Source organism: Gadus chalcogrammus, chromosome 4 (assembly GCF_026213295.1).
Source record: "Gadus chalcogrammus isolate NIFS_2021 chromosome 4, NIFS_Gcha_1.0, whole genome shotgun sequence".
Taxonomy (NCBI): Eukaryota; Metazoa; Chordata; class Actinopteri; order Gadiformes; family Gadidae; genus Gadus; species Gadus chalcogrammus.
In genome coordinates this window covers 34395440-34418055 of record NC_079415.1, presented here as the reverse complement: position 1 = coordinate 34418055, position 22616 = coordinate 34395440, and the positions used below count along the sequence as shown (strand labels likewise).

The window sequence follows — 22616 nt, the reverse complement described above, 5'->3', positions numbered from 1 at the left end:
CATGCTCGTCTTCAGGAACTCACCGCCACAACAACACAACTCGCTAGGCAGCTAGCCAAGGACATGGTATGTGCAAACAACCAAGATCATAATACAGGACATGTCAAACCTTTCTCAGTTTAGTAGTATGATGTCAGTGGCGGCAAGGTCTGCATGATAAGAGTTAGCATGTTGAAGGTGAAGCTGCTAGTGTAGACAGTCGATGTGATTGCATGACGAGCAGGATAGCCTCATAGTGGGCGGGTCATTTGACTCACTCCCAGACTAAAGGTTCCTGGTTCAAACCCAGACGTCCACAACTGCCATATGCAGGCATCCTTGAGGAAGATGTCTAAGCTAGTCTGCCTCACCACACTACCTGCTTCTTTATTCTGTAAGAGAGAAAATGAGAAATAGTGTTGCTTCAATGACTAAATAATAAAATAGCAAAGTAACTGGGGGCCCTGGGACAAGTGGGAGTTTGGTCTGTGTTTAGTAACTGCTTCGTAAAGCATAAGGAACATCCGTTTGGCTGTGGGGAGGGCAGCCTTGAGTTTTGAGGATGAATGAAAGATGGTTGAGTAGAGGGACACGGGAGGAAGAAGGGTTTTTCTGCCTGGAGTGCCTTGTGGGGCCAGGTTTAATTTGCTTGTTGGCATTAAGTGGCACCCGCGAAACGTCCAATCAAAAGACACCGGGGCTGAGCTGCCCGCTGCTTCTCACGTGAGCCTGGCTGCAGTCTGCGATAATCCCTCCACACTCACGCACACACACGCACACACTCACGCACACACTCACGCACCCCACACTCAAGTATTGCATGCCACCTAAGCAGTTTTGTAAACCTTTTTTATTTTTTTATAAACAACAATAACTTGTAATAGGATTCAAATGACCAAGTTGAACAACATGCTTCAGCGCCTGTCTGTATACCTGTCTACAACACAAACATTGGCGGCCATATTGTTCCACCGCCCGCCCCGAGAAAAGTGCTTTTGACTTTTCTCATGCTTCTGTGTTCTTTGTGACCTGGACGGTGCTGGCCTGCAGGAACGTGGGTTTGAATAAGAGCTGGAACAGCATTTCCCTCGCACAGGACCAAGTCACAGATGCATCGCCGTAGGAACCACACAGGCGTCACTCATCCTGGGTGTGCTCCTTGTATGCCATAGGGCACGGGTTGCAGACTAAACTAGTTAAGATCAGTCTACTACCCATTCCCTGGTACATGCAAGAGACCCAAGGCAGACCCATACTTAGTGTCATGACTGTTAGTCCCACCGTGGTGCTTCTGTGAAGTGGGTAATTTCCTTGCGACATGGTTATCACTCTGCTAGCATAAGTATTTTCTTTTAACAGTGTGGCACAAACCCCCTTGCATCCAAGCGAGTAAAGGAGCCACCAATACGCACAGAAACACACACACACTCCCCTGCCACACAGCCCCCTTCCATCGTGTGGCAGCAGTAGTGTCAGTGTGTGTCTGTGTTTACATTGGCTGAGCAATCAGCTGTCACGTTGTGTGAGAATGAGATCTCCTCCGCTTTGATGGACCCAGATGGGCCTGTGAGAGAGAGAGAGAGGGAGAGAGAGGGAGAGAGAGGGAGAGAGAGGGAGAGAGAGGGAGAGAGAGGGAGAGGGAGAGAGAGACTAACCAACCAACCCAGTATACCGCAAAGATACTGGGTATCTTTGCAGGGGTTTCTTTTTAGAATGTCTGTTTGTGTTGCAGAAGAAGGCGGGTGAGTCCCATGTGGTGAATCAGACTGGGAATGTCTTGTGTCTGTGACTGTTTATTATATACATATAGGCCTGCTGTTCATCTATCCCATAATAAGATACTGTGTTTGAATGTTTGGTTACAACCCGCACACATTCATTTACAATACTTTACATTTATAACAGAGATGTGACTGGCAACAGACACTTTCTTTTGCATCGTTCCCGTATAATCTTCTACTGGTTGCCACTGTGAACCTTTTTCTGTATTTATTTTCTATGTACTCAGTTTCCCAGAAAAAAACCTAAATCACAGCCTTTTGGACACGGCACTTGTGATGCTTTTCTTAGTCTGTCATACACACTATCGGCAATGCATAGTTTGGCCGTGCATTTATTTGACCTCTTTAACCAGGTGAAGTACAGATTCTCATTTACCGTAACGTGAAACACAATCAGAAAATAATACTTTGTTTGGACGAGCCAGGGATTTTAAATACATGCCAGACGTTCACTGTAGCAGGAGCCAGAGTGTGTGAACTGCGCCCCCGGTCACGAGTGCTCGTGGCTGGGCACTCAGTTGTGCATTACACCCGGCTGTGGTCAGGATACAGTCGGAGCCACTGCTTTTAGTTTCATCCATTCCGACCACGACCGCAGAGAACGGTTGGAGGCAGTGGCTGCGCCTCAGGGCGGGCAAGACGTCACACCCGAGTCGCTGTAGTGACCGAGAGACGTGATGACATCAGGGCCGTCTTTATTTTATTCTTTTGCGTTCTCCCTTGATTGTTTAGCATGCGGTCGCCATGCATCAGGTGATCTCGGGCCCAAATTAAAAAAAAATTGAAAGCGTCCAAGGAGAGCATGGCATCGCGAACGCTCTGATGTTCAATGTTCTGCTGTCCCGACAGTTTCAGAAGTGGATTTTGACACCCTAATAACATTTGACGTTGATTGACACCGTACTATTTGACTTTTCCCTCACGTCCTGGAAAACATGAAATACCTCTAACTTCAAGTCCTAGAGTCGTGGAGAACCATCCCGGATATTAAGTTGTTTGTTATTTTTTTATAATTATTTATTTAGATATTATAAGATGCTCATGGAGTGCAAATTTGATTAAAACAGCTTTTTAGTACATGGGTCGTTGGAGGGGGAAGGTAACGCAGCATCTTACAGTTGGTTGTCCGGGGTGCCAGTACTTAGTTGATATTCCTGGGATGCCAGATCTGACCTAAACCCTTCCTGGAGACGGCATAGGGTCGTAATGCAACATGCCATCTGGGAAGGGAAACCCAGCCAGCTCAACACCCACCTCACCTCCCCCCAATTATAATCTATCCCCCCAACCCTGACAACCAATTTTGGTTTCTTAAACCCAACTGCAGTTCATTACAGAAGCTCCCCTAATCCGACACGCAAACACGCACTCTGAAGGCCCTTCGAGGGTTTTGGTTGATGTTCTTTTTCTCAGCGCCGCCACGCGTCTCAAAGCTCTTGGCGATGGTTGGGGTGAGTGGAATACACACACACACACACACACACACACACACACACACACACACACACACACACACACACACACACACACACACACACACACACACACACACACACACACACACACACACACACACACACACACACACACACACACACACACACACACTCATCCACTAGCACTAAGGCCAGTCCCGCTAGCGCTGCTTAGGTGGTTACGTAACCACGGCGACAATCCTCTTAGCTCCCGGCATGGCGGAAGTGCACGGGATAAGGCACAAACGGAGTGCTGACATGTTCTGCACATGTGTGAAATGCAGGCGCGCACACACACACGCACACGCACAGTAAAAGGCATAAGCCTTTGCACATCATCACACATGCATTCATCTCATGCAGCACTATTAGTATTGTGAACGCACACATTTGTGTGTGGTAGCCATGAGCCAACACATTTCATTACAGAAGGCCAGGAAATTGAACGCAACGTTCTTCAAGTTAAATGCAACGTAAGGAATATAATTTTTCCCCCGGGCAGTGCATCTTGTTCTTGATCCAGTGTCTCCTCACTTGATCTGCTTGCTAGGAAATCGCAGCTTGATTAATTACTTCAGTTCTAAATCTCGATGATCTTAATGACTTTGGCGAAACTTTTATGGTTAAGTTGGTCACTAGGCTGAAGGCGTCGGCCATATCTCTTCCTTTTTTTTCATAGAACTGTGGTCTTCTGAGAGCATAACACGACATCTCATTTCTTTCTCTGAATAATTCTTCAGTCCGGCTTAATTAGAGAGGGAGGGAGAGAGAGGGATAGAGAGGGAGAGGGAGAGAATGAGAATGGCGGTCAAAAACAAACAAAGACATGGATAAATGTCATGTGTTTAACATTACATTGGGCTCACTCAACTCAAACGCTCTTTATTTCCGTGTTTGTTTGTTCATTTCCCTGTTTAGTCCCCAACTGTGACACACACATTGTTTGTGATGGTATGCTATGTCCGTCTTTTTGTCCATGTCTGTCATTGTCCGTCATCAGTTTTTTGCTGTTCCTTCTCCAGCTCACTCTCTCTTTCCCTCGAGCTATCTGTCTAGTCTTAGCTATGAATACCTCTTAAAATAACAGTGATGTCATCTTCCCTGCCTTCTTTAGGCCCCTCCCAGTAGACCCTGGTTAACCCACCCGACCCTTGACACACACACACACACACACACACACACACACACACACACACACACACACACACACACACGTCACACGTCGCACACGCACACGCACACGATGACATTAGGACCAGGAAGTGATGTATTTAAAGTCTGATGTGTAATGATGGTGGGTTTATAGAGCGGTGCTAAATTCAGCCATGGGTCACACATCCCACCAGCACATCAGCAGCAGTTAGCCCTGTCCGGGCCGACCAAAACCACCAATAGCACGACCACGCCCGCCTGAGGGGGCGGGGTCGGAAAGTGAGCAGGCCAAGTCCCCAGAGAAACCAACCAACTTGTTTCCATTGTGCGGTTGAGCGGAACTCATTGCGTTGTTTTTTGTGGCTTGAGGCAGTGGATCGGACAGACGCTGCCAGACAGGTTCTGCTCATCACCGTTTCCGTGATAAAATCGGTCTTGTCACTCTCTTTGCTGTTTGTGATTTTGTGGACTGTGTGAAGCAGGCGTGCACATTGGTGAACACAAAACACATTGGGGCGAAACTCAAACGTAGTGAAACCAACTCACAGCCTTGTTTGACGACTGCTGATGTGTCATTTAATTAGATGATTCAGAGCGTTCACACTTGTCGGTTAGCATTAATGAGATCCAGATGACAAGCACACGTTCTGTGACGTGGACCCTTCTTGTCTGTCTGTCTCACTCTCTGTCTCACTCTCTGTCTCTGTCTCACTCTCTGTCTCACTCTCTGTCTCTCTCTCTGTCTCTGTCTCTCTGTCTGTCTCTGTCTCCGTCTCTGTCTCTCTCTCTCTCTGTCTCGGTCTCGGTCTCTCGGTCTCGGTCTGTGTGAGACGTGCCACATTGCAGTTAGTTCTTGGTAGACGTATGCTATCCAGGCTATGATTGCCTTCAGGGGTTATTAGCCGTAAAAAAAGAAATGCCACATCACGACTTCTCATCGAGACAAACTCATTGTACATAGCAATTTTGGGAGAGACAGAAACTGAAAGGGAAGGGGGGGGGGGTGAATGTCATGTGACTTCAGCGAACCACACACACACACACACACACACACACACACACACACACACACACACACACACACACACACACACACACACACACACACACACACACACACACACACACACACACACACACACACACACACACACACGTCCTTCCTCAGTCCAAACCCTTGATGGATGCGTGTGCTTTCGTGGCATGTTTCTGCTGAAAGGGGGCATTCTGCGCACAATTGCACACGCACGCACACATGCCTTGCAATAGGCCTGTACTCTGGCTCTGCACATGCCACTCTAGAAGCTCTCTACGAACGCTTCAGGGGCAAAACTGTCTGTCTGGTCTTGCAAATTTTATTTTATCATCCAATGCAAATGTGGACATGTGGAGTGGGTTAACTGTCACGGCTGGGTTTCAACAAAGGTTACTGAACTGCTGCTTAAACATGATCCTGGAAGGAAGTTCACAAATGTTATCAAGTTATCAGAACAAGATCTGGCGAAAAGGACGGGCATTACCAAACAAATCAACGATCGCCTTGTTTTTCTTTCCCCACCGGAACAACCTTCTTACATTCTGTCCTGGCTGAGGCTATCGCTTTGTTTCGACCCTAGGTCCTTCTCTCTGGCGCACGCACGCACGCACGCACGCACGCTATCTCTCACTCACGCGCTCGCGCACACACACCGTCCAGTGCACGTGTCGCGCTCGCTCCCAGAGGCATTCGAAGCCCGAGTCACAAGATCGCAGAGGTGACCTCACTCGGGATTCCTTGTCGTCGGCTCTTCCTGCTTCTCTCTCTCTCTCTCTCTCTCTCTCTCTCTCTCTCTCTCTCTCTCTCTCTCTCTCTCTCTCTCTCTCTCTCTCTCTCTCTCTCTCTCTCTCTCTCTCTCTCTCTCTCTCTCTCTCTCTCTCTCTCTCTCTCTCTCTCTCTCTCTCTCTCTCTCTCTCTCTCTCTCTCTCTCTCTCTCTCTCTCTCTCTTCCCCCCCCCCCCCCCCCCCCCGACCCTACTTAGGGATTGGGAGTGTGTAACACAACTGGTGGAACCCTACTGTTGTCCATATTGTGTATCTTCAAAGGCAAGCTTAAGATTACGATTAAAAGGTTGCGTTGCGATTTTTCGGCCATTTTTAATCAAGGAAACCCTCGCTAGCGTTAGCTTCGTGCTGTTTTTTCTGCTGCTCTTCGTACGGAGCCTGCTTGAGCAACTGAAACTAGTCTTCCCACCTCTACAACACACACACACGGCTGTGTTTTCCCATGTCTTCGTCGTGCAGGCTATAGTGGGAGGTCATTAGCGTGTCATGCGGTGTCTGCTAGCAACTTCTCAGTCGCTACAATTGCCGCATCTGACATTTAGCTTACCGTCGTTCAAAACGGGCAGATATTTTCGTTTTTGCTGTTTCGATCGTCATTGCTCATCAGATGATGAGATGGCAGTTCCTTTTTTTTTTTACTGTCATGTTTTTTTTGCCACCATTTGCGTCAAGCAAAGAGGTGAAAAACGCTCCCACGTAAAGGGTTTGGGAATTCGAGGAATTGCACCTGGAGAGAGCGAGTGTTGTCGTGACTACGAGCCAAGCGCTTTGTCTCTCGTGCTGGGTTACCGTCCATTGTGTGATCCTGCAGGGCATAGTTCCCGGGGGAGGCTGAGCGCCACGGCGTCAACTCGCACAGCCGCCGGCCTCGTTCTGCCTAGCAACAGAATGTCGCCGGGCCGGTTTGTAACGCCGGCAGGTGCACAACTAGGGCGCCACTCCCCGGTAGGATAAGACACAGTCCCCCTACTGCCCGCTCTATATTCACAGACAGACAGAGAGTCAGACAGGTAATAACCTCCCTTGCTGATATCTTATCAAAAACCACCCGAAACTGATCACTTATCAGTTTCGGGTGTTTCATTTATTTATTGATTTGTCGAAACAAACAAGTCGTCAAATGAAAAAGGCAAGTTATCGTTTTTACAAACAAAACAGAGGAGAAAACGTAAATAAATGAAAATGAACAGTGATCCTAATAGACACACCGTTGTTGCTCCATACAGACGTGGGGGTCATTATTGTGCGGGTAATAAAAGTCAAAGCAACGCTATAAAAGGCACGCAATCACGAACAAGATAAAGTATATTATTGAGGAAAGTATTGGCTTGCTGCCATAAAGTGTGTGTGTGTGTGTGTGTGTGTGTGTGTGTGTGTGTGTGTGTGTGTGTGTGTGTGTGTGTGTGTGTGTGTGTGTGTGTGTGTGTGTGTGTGTGTGTGTGTGTGTGTGTGTGTGTGTGTAATTGGCCTCTCGGTATTCAGTTGGACACACACGCACAGATTGGCTGGAAGTCCCCTGTGTATTCCCGCTCTTCCTGTATGCCGACATGTCTATTTTCACGATCTGAGCAATTAACATCAGTGCCCTGCTCCCTCCTGCTCTCCAACGTCTGCTGAACTGCACCCTGGGAGTCCATTCCTCCGGGCTGTCTTGACATACACACACACCCTTAGAAACGCACGGACACAGACACCCACACACACATATTTGGAATCTGATGATTTAGTCTTGGTAGAATGACTCTTTTGTAGGTTTCTAACGTAATTAGTATATTTTCAAATTCATGAACATGTTGGTGTATGTTTTGGATTGTTTCGGTCATGAGTATGACTTCACTGTGAGGACTTTTATTTTGAAATGCTATGGACCTGCAGGTAATAAAAGTTGTCAGAGTTAGCAGGAAGTTGCAGGGGGTTAGAAAGCACACCGTTTTCGACCACAGAGCAATGGCCTACATGAATACGACAGAGATCATTGGATTCTCATTCTATATTATTCATCGCATTTGGATCGTCTATTGTTGTTTTTTTGCAGGAAATGCAACACCTGTGACCTGGAGTGGTTCAGAATATAGTTTACGTTTTTAAAAAATCACAACAGACAACCTTTGTTTTTACACCTTCATTTTAATTTCACGTCTATTCATTGGTTGGTTATATATATTGGGTTTGTCTGTTGGATGGTCTGGAGTTACAAAAATCTAAATGTAACTCCAAACTAAGCAGGATGAATAGTGTGTTTACAGCAGGCACAAAATGACGAAGAAAAGAAAAAAAAAGAAAAAAAAAGAAACCCATTTTCTCTAATTATCTCTCTCTCATTATGTCTCTCTCTTTCCCTCGCCCTCACTTCCTCTCTTTTGCTCCCTTTCTCATTCTGTCTCTCGCTCCTCTCCCTCTCACTATTTCGCTCTCCCGCTATATCTCTCTCTCTCTCCCTCCCTCCTTCTCTGTCTCCCACTCCTCTCCCCCTCTCTATCTATGTCTCTCCCTATCTCGCTCTCTCACTATCTCTCTCTCCCTCCCTCCTTCTGTCTCCCACTCCTCTCCCCCTCTCTATCTATGTCTCTCCCTATCTCGCTCTCTCACTATATCTCTCTCTCCCTCCCTCCTGTCTCCCACTCCTCTCCCTCTCCATCTATGTCTCCCTCCCTATATCTCTCTCTCCCTCCCTCCCTCTCTCGCTCCTCTCCCTCCCTCCCTCCAGCGGGACCCTGACTATCTCAAGCTGTGGCTGGAGATCTTCATCGGCTCCTACGAGCGATGTCTGGACGTGGACTTCGAGAAGCCGCCTTCCAGGTGATGCAAAGCATATCGCAGGGCCCTGATAGGCCACTGGCCCCCGTCAATCATCTGATGGGGCACAATTGGACAGGGTCGAAGAAAGGCGGGATCTGAAATCATTGCATGGGAGACGTTAAAACAGACATACTAATCAAATATAGTGCATACAATACAACAATTATTGGGTTTGATGATCATATTATGCGTCATTTAAAAATAAGAGAGTTTGGGGAAGGTTTCAGTGCATTGTTAGGCGTACTGATAAGGTCTGACCTGCTGGGTAGCCAAAACAAGCTTCTCCGGTGACTGTGAGTTGGTGATATAGGAACGACAAGAGGAGAAAGCACACACGCACACACACACACACACACACACACACACACACACACACACACACACCACACACACACACACACCACACACACACACACACACCACACACACACACACACATAAACACACACACACACACACACACACATAATCACACACCACACACACATAAACACACACACACACACACACACACATACACATAATCACACCACACCACGCGCACACACACACACACACACACACACACACACACACACACACACACACACACACACACACACACACACACACACACACACACACACACACACACACACACACACACACATTCTCTTGAGTTATCTGTGTCTGGCACATGGTATGTCTTATCTCTCACTCAGTCAGTCACTAACACGAATACACACACACACACACACACACACACACACACACACACACACACACACACACACACACACAACCAGCTGTTATTGTTTCCCACGGCTACGCATCTCTCAGATTTGGTTAATGCCCCATTGCCCCATTGCCCCATTGCCCCATTGCCCCATTGCCCCATTGCCCCATGCTGCAACCTCCCACTCACACACAAAGCATCGTTAGAATCACTCGTGCGCTCATTGGGCACAAACCCCCTTTGCTTGCTTCCGTCGCATATGTACATCAGATAGCATGGACCCAGCAGCTTTCTTGTTTTCTTGAAGAAATGTACATTATTTTCAATCTAAACATCTTCCATTTGAACATTTGATGTATTTTTTTTAAATTACCTCAGTTGCAAATAGTGTTTTGTTTTGGGAGAGAATTGACGATTAAAACGTTGACCAAAACAACCGTGACTACGATTTGAACGCATCGTCGGTTTGTACCGTTGCTCATCTGCCCCTCTTCCTCTCACCTCTGACACCCCCCCAACCCCCCAGGCCGGACGAGGTGCCTCCGGTGCTGTCCCTGCTCCCGGACAACATCCTGCAGGTGCTGCGGCACCAGCTGCTGCAGTGCGTCCAGAAGGCCTCGGAAGGCCTGGAGCCCCAGCAGCTGGCCCTGGCCCTGCTGCTGCTCAAGTTCCTCATCGTGGTCTGCAGGCACGCAACCTCCCCCCCGCGCGCGCACCACCTGTACACGCACACACACACACACCATCGGACACAGACACTCGCGCTCGGGACGGTCGGATGCACACTCGGACGCGCGCGTACACTCGGACGCAGACACTCTCGGACTCTCACACACACGCACACACAAACGCGCATGTGTGCACGCACGCACGCACGCACGCACGCACACAGTCGCACCTTCTTGTGCATTGGCCAAAACATTTGCGTGCACACACACCAAACCACAAATGCATCACAGAGGGTCTGAAATGAATTGCATGTATACGGCCTATATTCAAAATATTCATGATACGTACACTTCCAATGTCAAATAAGCAATCCAATAAAACAAACAAGCTTACAAGAAGTTTGGTTGGAAGTACACACCTGACCATGCTTGTGACCTGCCTGTTCTACTCTCTCCCGGTGCTCCCCCCAGAAACCTGTCAAACGTGGAGGAGATCGGCACCTGCTCTTACATCAACCATGTGATCAACATGACCACGCTGTACATCCAGCAGGTATGACGTCTCCTCCTCCTCCTCCTCCTCCTCCTCCTCCTCCTCCTCCTCCTCCTCCTCCTCCTCCTCCTCCTCCTCACTCCCCACTCCCGCCTCATTTACTGGCCGTGTGTTCCAGCTGAAAAGCAAGACCAAGGAGAAGGAGATGGCCGACCAGACGCAGGCCGAGGAGTTTGTCCGTCACGCGCTGGCCTTCTGCGAGAGCCTCTACGACCCCTACCGCAACTGGAGGCACCGGGCGTGCGGGTAACACTGATGGGCCGGCCTATAGCATGCTAACTAGAAGTGAAAGTGGAGGCACCAGGAGCACAAATAACACTAAATGACTCGCCCTTAGCGTGCTAGCTTGACGCCAAAGTGAAAGGACCGGGCGCGCGGCTGACACTAAATGACTCGCCCTTAGCGTGCTAGCTTGACGCCAAAGTGAAAGGACCGGGCGCGCGGCTGACACTAAATGACTCGCCCTTAGCGTGCTAGCTTGAAGTGAAAGTAGAGGGACCGGGCGCGCGGTTAGCAGTGAATGGCCACCTAGCGTGCTAACTTGAAGTCAAAGTTGTCCTGGTTTGGCGAGAGGATCTTGGGGAGACCTGAACTAATTAGCCTCCATACCTTCAAACCGTTTCACACCACCAGTCACCATTTTGCGCATATGCACAAGTTAAGCCTCTTAAATTGTAGTCATGGATACAACGGGGTCTTTGAAGTTTGCCTGTGTGTGTGTGTGTGTGTGTGTGTGTGTGTGTGTGTGTGTGTGTGTGTGTGTGTGTGTGTGTGTGTGTGTGTGTGTGTGTGTGTGTGTGTGTGTGTGTGTGTGTGTGTGTGTGTGTCTTCCCCTAGGGAGCGGGTGGGCACTGCAGAGAGAAGCAGACAGAAGTTCAAAGCCGCTCCCCTCACAGTGGAGTTCGTCCCCTTCTTCTACCGTAAGTCTCTTGGGCCTTTCTCCTGCTGCTCACTCACAGGTCTATGCCTATGTATGTATGTAGGTAGGTATGTATGTATGTATGTATGTATGTATGTATGTAGGTATGTATGTATATGCATCCAGTAATCATCTCTCCCTCTCCTGGTTATCATCCCTACTCCTTGACACGCATAAAAAAAAAAACATAGTGTAAAAAAAATAGTTTTGAAAGCGTAAACATACACTGTCTAGGGGTTGGATGGATATATAGATATAGACATACACACACACAGACTTGGAATCTGATGATCCTCCTAACACGGTCCACTAAGTTCCCTGTGGGGGGCCGGAGTGAACAAACAGCTTCACGTGCTCCATCTCTTCAGTCTGCTCTCTCTACATCTTCTCTTGCTTCAATTCTCTCCTCTTCATTCTTTTTTTTTTCTCTTGAGTGTTGAGAGTTTTTAGGGCCACACACGCACACACATATACCCATGCACGCAAACACATATACCCATGCACGCAAACACATGCACGCACACTTACACACACACACACACACACACACTGTTGTGTGTTGCGATGAATCTGCTTCTTTGTTTCCCCTCCATTCTTGCTGTGTCTGCCAAACAGGGAGATAGTTTCATCATGATTAATGGCCATTTCAATTCAAGTGTGTGTGTGTGTGTGTGTGTCTGCGTTCGCCTGTGTGTGCGTGTGCCTCTGTCTCTGTGTGCGTCTGGACGCAATATAATTACCTGAAGTGCACATGAAAGCCTGTAGCTAGAGGAAAGAGTTTTTTTTGTTTTGTTATGTAATCCAATTGTACCGATAAACTATTTTTAATAATGGCAACGGCATGGCCCTCCAAGGTCAACCCAGACACAGCAACATGTGTGCCTGCAGCTTCTCCTGTGATTAAAGTACCAGTATATGATGGGATTAAGAATGTGTCGAATTGTAAAACAGATTGGTCTGCGCCCTGATTCTGATTGGCTCGAAGCCCTTGTTAAATACTTATAAACACACACCTGTGACCTGATTTTTTTTTTGTATTGATGCCCCGCCAATCTCAAAGTACTCTAGCCTGTGATTGCATTTTATTGTTTTGGGGACGTCTTACTAGGTAGTCTATAGTAAGAGCTTACTTTATTCGTACCCGTAGGTAAACTTGTGTTGCAGTTTAAAAGTTGGCTTCCGTCACACAGTTAGGACAACACATACACACAAACACAAATGGGACAGTTACGTACAGTGGATAAAAACAATTAAAGTGCTCCAGTGGTAATCCAAATTTGGACACTTAAAACTGACCAACATAATTAAAATATAATAAAACCCTGATAAATTGATCTAAAAAATCAACAAATAAATAAATAACGCATACAAAATTAATGTTGTGCAAATCTAGCAGTTTCTACAGATTGTTCTTCAGCGTGATTGCAGCTGGAACAAAGCTTATTTTTAAAACGCTTTGTTTTAAACCTTGGGACTAAAAACCACACTTAACTACAATAAGCCAATGATTTACTGAGATTTTAGAGTTGGGTTGCTAGGCATGCCAGGCAATGGCCTCTAGTTGTTGTCAAACTTTAGGACTCTTCAGATACCAGAACAATATGTTCCACTTAACGCTCTTGTGTTGGGAGTTAATTCCTTCCCACTCCAGCAGGATCCACCTTTATCACACATGTCATTGTTTTGAGGGAACCAATATGTTAACCTGTTTGTATTGTCTCATTTCAAACGGTTTACATTTCCTGCTAGCAGAAGCTAACCCTTAAGTCGTTTTGGGAGGTTTTCACTGAAAACGGCATCCTCCCTTTGGGACAGTGAGGGATCAGGCTCATACGGGCAGTGAAGGACTCTGTGTGTGTGTCTGTGTCTGTGTCTGTGTGCGTGTTCAGGCCTCTGAGAGTACCATGAGAGATGACTGCTCTGTGTGTGTTGGTTTGTGTGTGTGGATGTGGGTGTATAGGTATGTCATGTGTGCATAACCAAAGAGAGTCTGTTTGACCTTTTGTTTCACACGGGTGCTGTTCTGTATTTACATGTTGGACCGTAACACTCAGTAAGCTCAATTTTATTATCAAATGCATGACGACTGCAATGTGTGATAAAAGTGTGTCTGTGTGTCTCTCTTTGTATGTCTGTCTGTCTGTCTGTCTGTCTGTCTGTCTGTCTGTCTGTCTGTCTGTCTGTCTGTCTGTCTGTCTGTCTGTCTGTCTCCGTCTCTGTCTCTGTCTCTGTCTCTGTCTCTGTCTCTGTCTCAGAGTGCTTCCAGGAGAGTGAGCACCTGAAGGACAGTCTGAAATGCTGCCTGCTCCACCTGTTTGGAGCCATTGTGGCCGGCGAGCAGGTGAGTTGCGCTCTGCTGAGCCCCTACTTCGGTTAACCACTTCCCCCCACGCAGGTCAAACATCAACCAGACCAGGGGAGTGCCTGCCGCATGTGGCCTACAGTAGAACAAGTCTGTTGGTCCCAGAGGACTCTCTTGGCCATTTAGTTCTTCTTCCCTGATCTTTGGTTCTTCCTTCTCTTTTTTTGGCCTCTTTTTCCTTTTTATCTTTTGAATCATTAATTCCCTCCCTTGTTCCTCCCGCCCTTCACTCCTCCCCCCTCTGCCTCTCTACACCCCTCCCTCTCTCCCTTCCTCACTCTCTCTCTCCCCTATTCCTCCAACCCCCATCTCTCTCTCTCTCTCTCTCTCTCTCTCTCTCTCTCTCTCTCTCTCTCTCTCTCTCTCTCTCTCTCTCTCCTCTCTCTCTCTCTCTCTCTCTCTCTCTCTCTCTCTCTCTCTCTCTCTCTCTCTCTCTCTCTCCATCCCCCTCCTTCTCTCTTGTCCTTTCCCCCCCCCCCACCCCTCCCTGTCTCCCCCCCACCCCTCCCTGTCTCCCCCCCACCCCTCCCCCCCGCCCCTCCAGAGGAACGCCCTTCTGGCCATCTCCCCGGCCACCATGGAGGTGCTGATGGCCGTGCTGGCCGACAGCGCCACCGGTAGCCACGGCGACCCGGACGGCGACCCGGACTGGGACGGGGAGGCGCCAGGCCGCCGCGCCCTGCTGACGCTGGGCTGTCTGCGCGAGGTGGTCCACCGGCTGCTGGCCTCCAGCTCGGACCAGCGGCCCGTGGAGATCGCCTCGGTGCTCGACCTCTACTTCAAGCTGCTCAACTCGGACCCGGCCGCCGCGGCGACGCAGCATCAGCACCAGCATCAGGGGCCGGGGCCGGGGCCGGGGCCCAACCAGACGCAGGCCAAGGCCCGGCCCGCGCCGCTCGGCCGCCACTGGGAGAAGCGCTTTGTGGCGCTGCAAGTGCACATGCTAGGTGTGTGTGTGTGTGTGTGTGTGTGTGCGCCTGTGTGTGTGTGTGTGTGCGTTATTTCAGTTGTGTTGTAGGTGTTGTAGGTGTTGTGTTGTGTTGTTGTTGTAGGGCGATTAATCAAATTCTGATCGCGATTTCGATTTTAGCGTCAAACAATCACAAAATTAACATAATCAAGTTTTTCGATTCTTATTTATTTATTTTTAATGTTTTATAGAAAGGGCAGAACAGCTGGATACATATCGGTTTATCATTTTAGATTGGAACATTTTCTTTTTGACCATTTTGTGGATTTTTTTTAAGGCGAAATTTCAAAGTTCTCAGTTACTAAAAAAATAATACGGAGAGCTATGCTGAGTGAACAAATCATGTTTTCAAACTCAAAAATGATCGTTTGAATTATCGTGATTTCAATATTGACCAAAAAAAATCGCGATTATGATTTTTCCCATAGTCGAGCAGGCCGAGTAGTTGGTTAAGATTGTGATGTTTCTGGCTCCATTTTAGATGCATTTGAATGCAATCTTTATTCGCTTTGTTCCCCCCAGACACCATCAGGGACATGTTCCTGTGCTCGGACAGGCCAGTGCTTCAGGCCATCTTCCTCAACAGCAACTGCTTCGAGCACCTCACGCGGCTACTGCAGAACAGCAAGGTAGGGACTCCAGCTCCCATGATGCCGTTGGACACTTAGCCCAATGACTTGTGTGAGAGAAGGTAGCTATGGGCAAGATGGGGGATGTAGTTGTTTCGGAAACCCTGTGTTTTAAAAGGAGCAGCAATGTCAGTTAGGCCCAACCTACGATGAAACTGCAAAACACTTGAAGCAATGTTTTGGAATCGTAAAAAAAAACAAAAAGATTTGACCGGGATCAAATCCTAGATGATGTCTTGACTTTGACGTAAAAAAACGGTGAATCAACTGTAATGAAAAAACAAAGTATACAAGACAACCGCAGTACGTGGTCCCTTCAAGGCCACGTCGCTTTGGTGTGGCTGGTATGCGGTGTGTAAACATGTGTGTTTCCATGCATGGATTGCGAGGTTGATTTCACGCAGTGATAAGAGCCCACAGAGAAGACTCTCCCGGCAGCCCCACCTCCCCCACCCCCACCCCCTCCTCCTTCAGCTCCTAGGAATGAGTGGCTTGGCTCACCCCTTCTCCCTTATAGAAGTGGACCTAACCCTCACTGCTCCTTTTATGTCTAGTATGTAGTTCTCTCTCGCTCTCGCTCTCTCTCTCTCTCGCTCTCGCTCTCTCTCTCTCTCTCTCTCGCTCTCGCTCTCGCTCTCTCTCTCTCTCTCCTCCCATTCAAATGCGTCAGGTTTACTCTCACATCTTCCCCTCCCCCTTTTGCCTGGTGTGTGTGTGTGTGTGTGTGTGTGTCTTTGTGTGTCTGTGTATGCGACTGTTTGTGTGTGTGTGTGTGTGTGTGTGTGTATGTGTATGCAACTGTTTGTGTGTGTGTGTGTGTGCCACTGTTTGTATGCGACTGTGTGTGTGTGTGCGCGACTGTGTGTGTGTGTGTGTGTGTGTCTTTCTGTGTGTGTGCACGTCGCGCCAGCTGATTAACGCCAGGTGCGCTGAAGCAGACAAGGACCAGAAAGATATAGCCAACAACAGGTTACTGACAGGAACGCGAGAGGACAGTGAGCCTCAGGTACCTTCAACCCCCCCTCCCCCCTCCGCCTGCCTCACCCCCCCTCCAGCTTGACCCCCACCCAAACCCCCACCTCATCGCCAAATGACTCACTTCACAGCAAGACTCGGACCGACGCGTTGGTTTTTTGTGAAGATTGGGGCTCGAAAACTTTATCGTCCGTCCCACACACTGACAAGCACATCTGTTGAGAGACATGACGACACACACACGCCATCCAGGTGTCGGGTCGGTCTCCGGTCTTGTCGTGCACGCCCTCTCAGAGTCCACACGTCGTGATTCATTTGGGATATTTTGAGAAGTTTCCTGGATTATTTATTTTTTAGCGTCATCTGATCAGCGAAGCAATCCACCTTCGCTCTTCGTTCAAGGAAACACCTTTTAAAAAAATAAATAATAATCCTTTACAAAAATAGCCATCAGCCTTGTTTAACTCCCCGGGTCGAATATAGGGACACAGAACAGGGGGGGGGGGGGGTGTTGATTACTCCATGCACAACAGGTGCAGCCTCACCCAGCCCCAGAGACCGATCAGTCTGACGCGGCCAGGTGAGCCAGACATCCTCCGCAACACACCTGTGAAGCGGCCCGTGAATCGTTCAGTTGTTTGCCGTCGCCCTGTGCTGCTATTGACCGTCGTATCATCCCCTCCCAGGAGAGCTTCCATTGATCTGGTTGATGGGAACACAGTTGGGCATGCACACACATACACACAGGCAGACACGCACAATACACATCCTCTCGTAGACATACTCACCCCTGCACACGCATAGTGATGCACACGCACACACACACACACACACACACATACACACATACTGGCAAACAAATGCTTGCATGCTCACACATGGAATGGAAACACACAGACGGACGGACGGACGGACGGACGGACGGACAGACATGTCCCTGCACACAAAGACATGCTCTCAGGCACGACACACAAATGCACTCTCACAAACACAGTGCACCTTTTGTCTGCGGAGTACCTGTTATTTGATGCCTGGGGGGGGAGGAGAAGGAGTTCTAGTCCTGTTGTCTTCAACAAAGACCAGGTTATGGGGCTTTGTCGCCAGGCCGGCCCAGTAAAGCCCGCGGTAAACACTCTAATCTTAACGGTAGATAGCTGTCACAGCGATACGCAACGCTGCGTAAACATCAACACACGCACGCAAGCACGCAAGCGCGCGCGCACACTGGCGAAACACACGCATAGGCACACACGCGCATACTGGCGACACACGCGCACGCTGGCGACACACACGCACACTGGCGACACACACACACACACACACACACACACTGGCCTCACACACACACACACACACACACACACACACACACTGGCCACAAACACACACTGGCATCACACACACACACACACTGCCGTCACACACACTACTACGTCTCTCACACACACACACACCTTGAGACGCTGTGCGGGCCCATCTTGCCATCTTGTTTTGGAGTGACCTCTTGGCCCGTCTTCACCCCCCCCCCCCCCCCCCCCCCCCCCCCCCCACCCACCCTGGGTCACCCGTTGGTGCCTGGGTTCCGTCTGAATGCCCACTCATGGAAGGTGTGGGCGGGGCTACTGCTGGGTGGGTGTGTCTTGTGACGGTGTTGGTCTCAGTGTTGGTGGGTGGAGGGAAGTCTGTGTTCATTTCATGCTGGAGCTTTGTCTCTTGGTGGGTGCTTTTGTGTACACATTTCTGTATATTCATCTGTACATATATACCTTTTCAAACATGGCCGACCCTCCAGCCCGCGTTCCAAGTCACTCTGTCAGAACTCAGACAGACGTGTATATGTGTAATCCACAATTCAATCCGCGGTTATGCTTGACTCGACACAAGAGGACGGACGGAGCTGGACGGGAGCTTGTGTCGGTTTGGTTTGTTCCATGTTCCTTTGTTTTAATAATTTCTCTTTTTTCATATGCTGGTTTTTGTTTTGTTGTTGTGTATGTGTGTATGTGAGTGAGAGCGAAATGTATTGAGGCTGACTTGTATGAAATGCCTCACCTGTGTGTGTGTTTTGAGTTGAGGTGGTGGGCGACCCACTTGGGTGTACATTACAAGAGTAAACAAACTAAAAACCTGTTTAGCGAACCCATTTTTCGTTCTGAAAATGGGTCACAATCTCTGGTAGAATGTTGCTGTCAAGGCAGCAGCATTTGAGTTCAAATTGGTTTCCCCGGTTGCCTTTGGGCCCAAAAAACTAATAAAGTAGAATTACTACAGGCATCCAAACATATACTCTGAGTAGCTAATAATGGATACATAGCCCAGTTCAGCGTTTGAACTGACATGTCGAGGGATGAACTATGACCCTTGATATCAACTTTGGCACGCTATGAAATTGATTTGAAGGGCTCTCTGTGAAATGTATCCTGAATGGTTCAACATCTTTTGTCTCAAACCCAATATCTGCCCCTTGAGTCCACAAGACACGAGGTCAAATCTTTTCTGGGCAAATTAATCCAGCCAAGGCAAAAATGTAACCCACAAAACTTGGGCAGTCTATGCCTTTATCAGCAGAGTCTGACCCAAAATGAGCAGTCAGATCTAGACCGTGCTTATGAATTCCCCTCTTTGGACAATCATGTAATGTACCCCTTTTGACCGATGAGTGTTTTCTCCGAGGGAGTTTTGTTGTTCTATAATTTGTCTTTCTGTTCATATGACCTCTGCAGTGCCAGACAAAATGGCAGCTCCGACTGGCGCCTAAACCACTAAATTGTTCACATAGTGAATCTGAGGATGGGGACGCGAACATGAAGGCAAAACCCTGACTAGAAGCCGAGCCGAGAGTCGTGCGAGTTGTTCTGTGTGGGCGGTGTTTCTGTGTGTGGGATCTTCTTGTGTGCTTTCAGGTTTAGTCAGGGTTTTGCCATCATGCAGTAAATATCGCCAACATTGTATTGTCTTTGCACAAATATCGAGAGAAAGCACTGCAGATATTTTTTTCATCCAGTTTGCAAATATAATTTTTTGATTTGATTTTAAAGCTTTTTAAAGAGTCACTACACACCGGGCAGCATGTGTTTTTTGTCGCCATCTAATGGTTAAAGTGTCACATTGCCCCTTGTTCGTAACAGCTTAAAATAAAGTGGACATGTCTGTAGTGGATGCTGATCGATGGTGATTTTTTTAACGCCATCAAGTAAAATCACATCCCATATCTGATATATTCTGCAAAAAAAAAAGCTGGCCAGCACTTACGATCAACTCTTATTTTCAAGATGACTGCAAAGGTATCCTGTAACAATTCAAACATTAACAAATCGATAATTTATCACTTCTCACTTCTTACCACAGCCCTGACTCAGTGTGTCGTTGCTCTTTAAACGCACCGCCGAACGCGGTGTTGTGAACGTCGCAAAAGCAGCGCGTCCTTTGTGCGAGGGTTTCTCCCCCAGCACCCGACGTCGGTCGGAGCGCCCTCATTGGCTCATACTGACGGACGAAGGGGGCGTGTCCTTTCCCCCCCAGGTGTTCCAGGGCCGACTGGATTCGCTGGCCGTGGCGACCATCAAAGCCCTGACCACCGTGATGCACAAGTCTCCGGCTGCCAAGGTGCGTCCCACCACGACGCACGGGCCCCCTACCCTACACGCACGCCTCCTACAAAGCTCTGGGGAGGGACATTTTTAAACAACATTTATTGGGGGAGTTGTTCCAAATAATCAAGCGAGGGGTTGGAGCGCAAAGACGGGGACCAGACGTTAATCGACAGAGCTTATGAAGAGTTGGGGGCGGGGATGTCACAGACCTACTCCGCCCACGATCAGGGGACGGGGTTGAATCCCAACAGGTGAACTCAGACCCCCCCCCCCCCCCCTCTCCCTTTGACAGGAAGTGTTCAAGGAGCGGATCGGCTACAACCACCTGTACGAGGTGCTGGTGTCCCTGGGCCAGCCGTCCCGGCACCTCCTGAAGGAGCTCATGAACATGGTGAGAGACCTGGTCCCTTTACCCCCCCCCCCCCCCCCCCCCCCCCCCTCCATGTGTCTGTCCATTAGAGAGGCCTGCTGTTATACCCGCTGTGTCTCCATGGTACATTGAGGTTTAGGATACGGTCGCTGTGGTGTCCATGCATGCTTTCAGTGTTCAACATTCGGTATAAGTTGAGTGTTCTTCTTTCTCTGTGTTTGGGACTTTTTCAGGATGGTTTTAGGGGTTATCTATGGGATGTGTTTTCATTCAAATACGTTTATTGAGAACCAAGTACGGCCAACGTACATAATAAAACACAGTCTAATAACAGGCGAGACACAAAAATAATGCAATAAGGAAACCAAAACACAAACAGAAAATACGTCCAAACCGAGCAGAGAATCTGTTTTTTAAAACGCGTCGTGTTTCCCCCCCCCCCCCCCCCCAGGCGGTGGAGGGCGAGCACAGCTCGGTGGGCCTGCTGGGCATCAGCAACGTGGAGCCCCTGCTGCTGCTGGCCCAGTGGCTGCCGGAGCTGGACTCCCCCGAGCTGCAGCTCTTCACGGCCGACTGGCTGCGCCGCCTCTGCTGCCTCGACCGCCGGACGCGCGCCGTGTGCGTCAACGCCGCCATGCCGCTGCGCCTGCTCGCCACGCTGGAGCGGCCCGGGCGGCTGCACCCCGCCTCCGCCGAGAGCCTCCTGGCGCTGCTGGGAGCGCTGGGCGCGCAGTCGCTGGGCGCCGCCGAGCTGCGCGCCTTCCTGCGGCTGCTGCGGGCCCCGGAGGCGGGCGGCGGCGGCGGCGGCGGCGGGGGCGGGGCCCACCCCTACGTGGGCGCCGGGCTGCGGGCGCTGCTGGCCATGGTGCGGCGGCCCGGGCTGGAGTGCGCCATGCAGTACTTTGACCTGTCGCCCGGCATGGCGGGCGTGGTGGTGCCCACGGTGGCGCGCTGGCCCGGCGCGGCCTTCAGCTTCCTGGCGTGGCTGTCGCTGGACCAGGAGCAGCTGGACACGCCGGGGAAGGGCGACAAGAGGAAGCAGCTGTACAGGTCGGCCACCGGGGGGGGGGGGGTGGACCGAGATGGATGGAGATACCACATCCATCCATCCAGATATATGGTTGGATGGAGATGGAAATATGGAGGGATGGATGGATGGATGGAGATAAATGGATGGATTGAGATGCAGATATGGAAATGGATGGATTTATGGATGGATGGATGGAAGGTCGATTCACAGGATGGCACAAGGAGAGATTGTGATGTGGTGTAATATCTAGAAATAAATATCTAGCATAACATTTAAAAGCGATATAAAAAATCGAAAGCAGAAATATGACGCGTTGAATACAAATGCCAACGGAATAATGGCCATGAATAAAACGATAAGGAGAAGTTAAATAATAACTAAGTAAGGAAAACAGGCGCCTCAGTGCAGAACTAATATATCTTTTTCAAGATGTGAGCTTCTGCTCACAGTCGAGCCTCCACCCTCCAGCCTCCACCCTGCAGCCTCCACCCTCCAGCCTCCACCTCCACCTCACACTACTCTCTCCACCCCCACCCCCACCCCCACCCCCGCTGCAGCTTCTTCACCCCGGGCGGGACGGGCTTCGAGGCCTTCATCAGCTGGGCCGGGCTCCTGGTGGTGGCAGTGTGCACCAAGAAGGAGTACGCCACGGTCATGCTGCCCGACTACTGCTTCTGCGACTCCCTCTGGGTGAGTCATTTAACCAGAGCCTAACTCGCCCTCTTAAGGATTGTGTAGGCCTGCATTTGGCAGGGATGACGTGATGATAACAATGCAGTCAAATACAGAAATACATGGGGAGGCTCGAACCCCAAGAGATTTTGA

General features: G+C 49.4%; 1 protein-coding gene across 3 annotated transcripts in view; it reads left to right on the top strand.

Moving 5' to 3' along the window:
- Nucleotides 1-22616, top strand: part of nbeal1 (neurobeachin-like 1) — a 55636-nt gene that overhangs the window by 1114 nt on the left and 31906 nt on the right. For 2 of the 3 annotated variants that reach the window (XM_056588895.1, XM_056588896.1), the window contains exons 3-15: nt 8916-9007; nt 10249-10410; nt 10862-10943; nt 11062-11189; nt 11781-11863; nt 14118-14203; nt 14769-15171; nt 15717-15823; nt 16734-16829; nt 20321-20404; nt 20684-20782; nt 21213-21811; nt 22349-22481. In XM_056588895.1, the coding sequence (XP_056444870.1) occupies nt 8916-9007; nt 10249-10410; nt 10862-10943; nt 11062-11189; nt 11781-11863; nt 14118-14203; nt 14769-15171; nt 15717-15823; nt 16734-16829; nt 20321-20404; nt 20684-20782; nt 21213-21811; nt 22349-22481 (2154 nt within the window). The remainder of the gene's footprint in view (nt 1-8915; nt 9008-10248; nt 10411-10861; nt 10944-11061; nt 11190-11780; nt 11864-14117; nt 14204-14768; nt 15172-15716; nt 15824-16733; nt 16830-20320; nt 20405-20683; nt 20783-21212; nt 21812-22348; nt 22482-22616) is intronic. The other variant, XM_056588898.1, reaches the window with a different exon arrangement.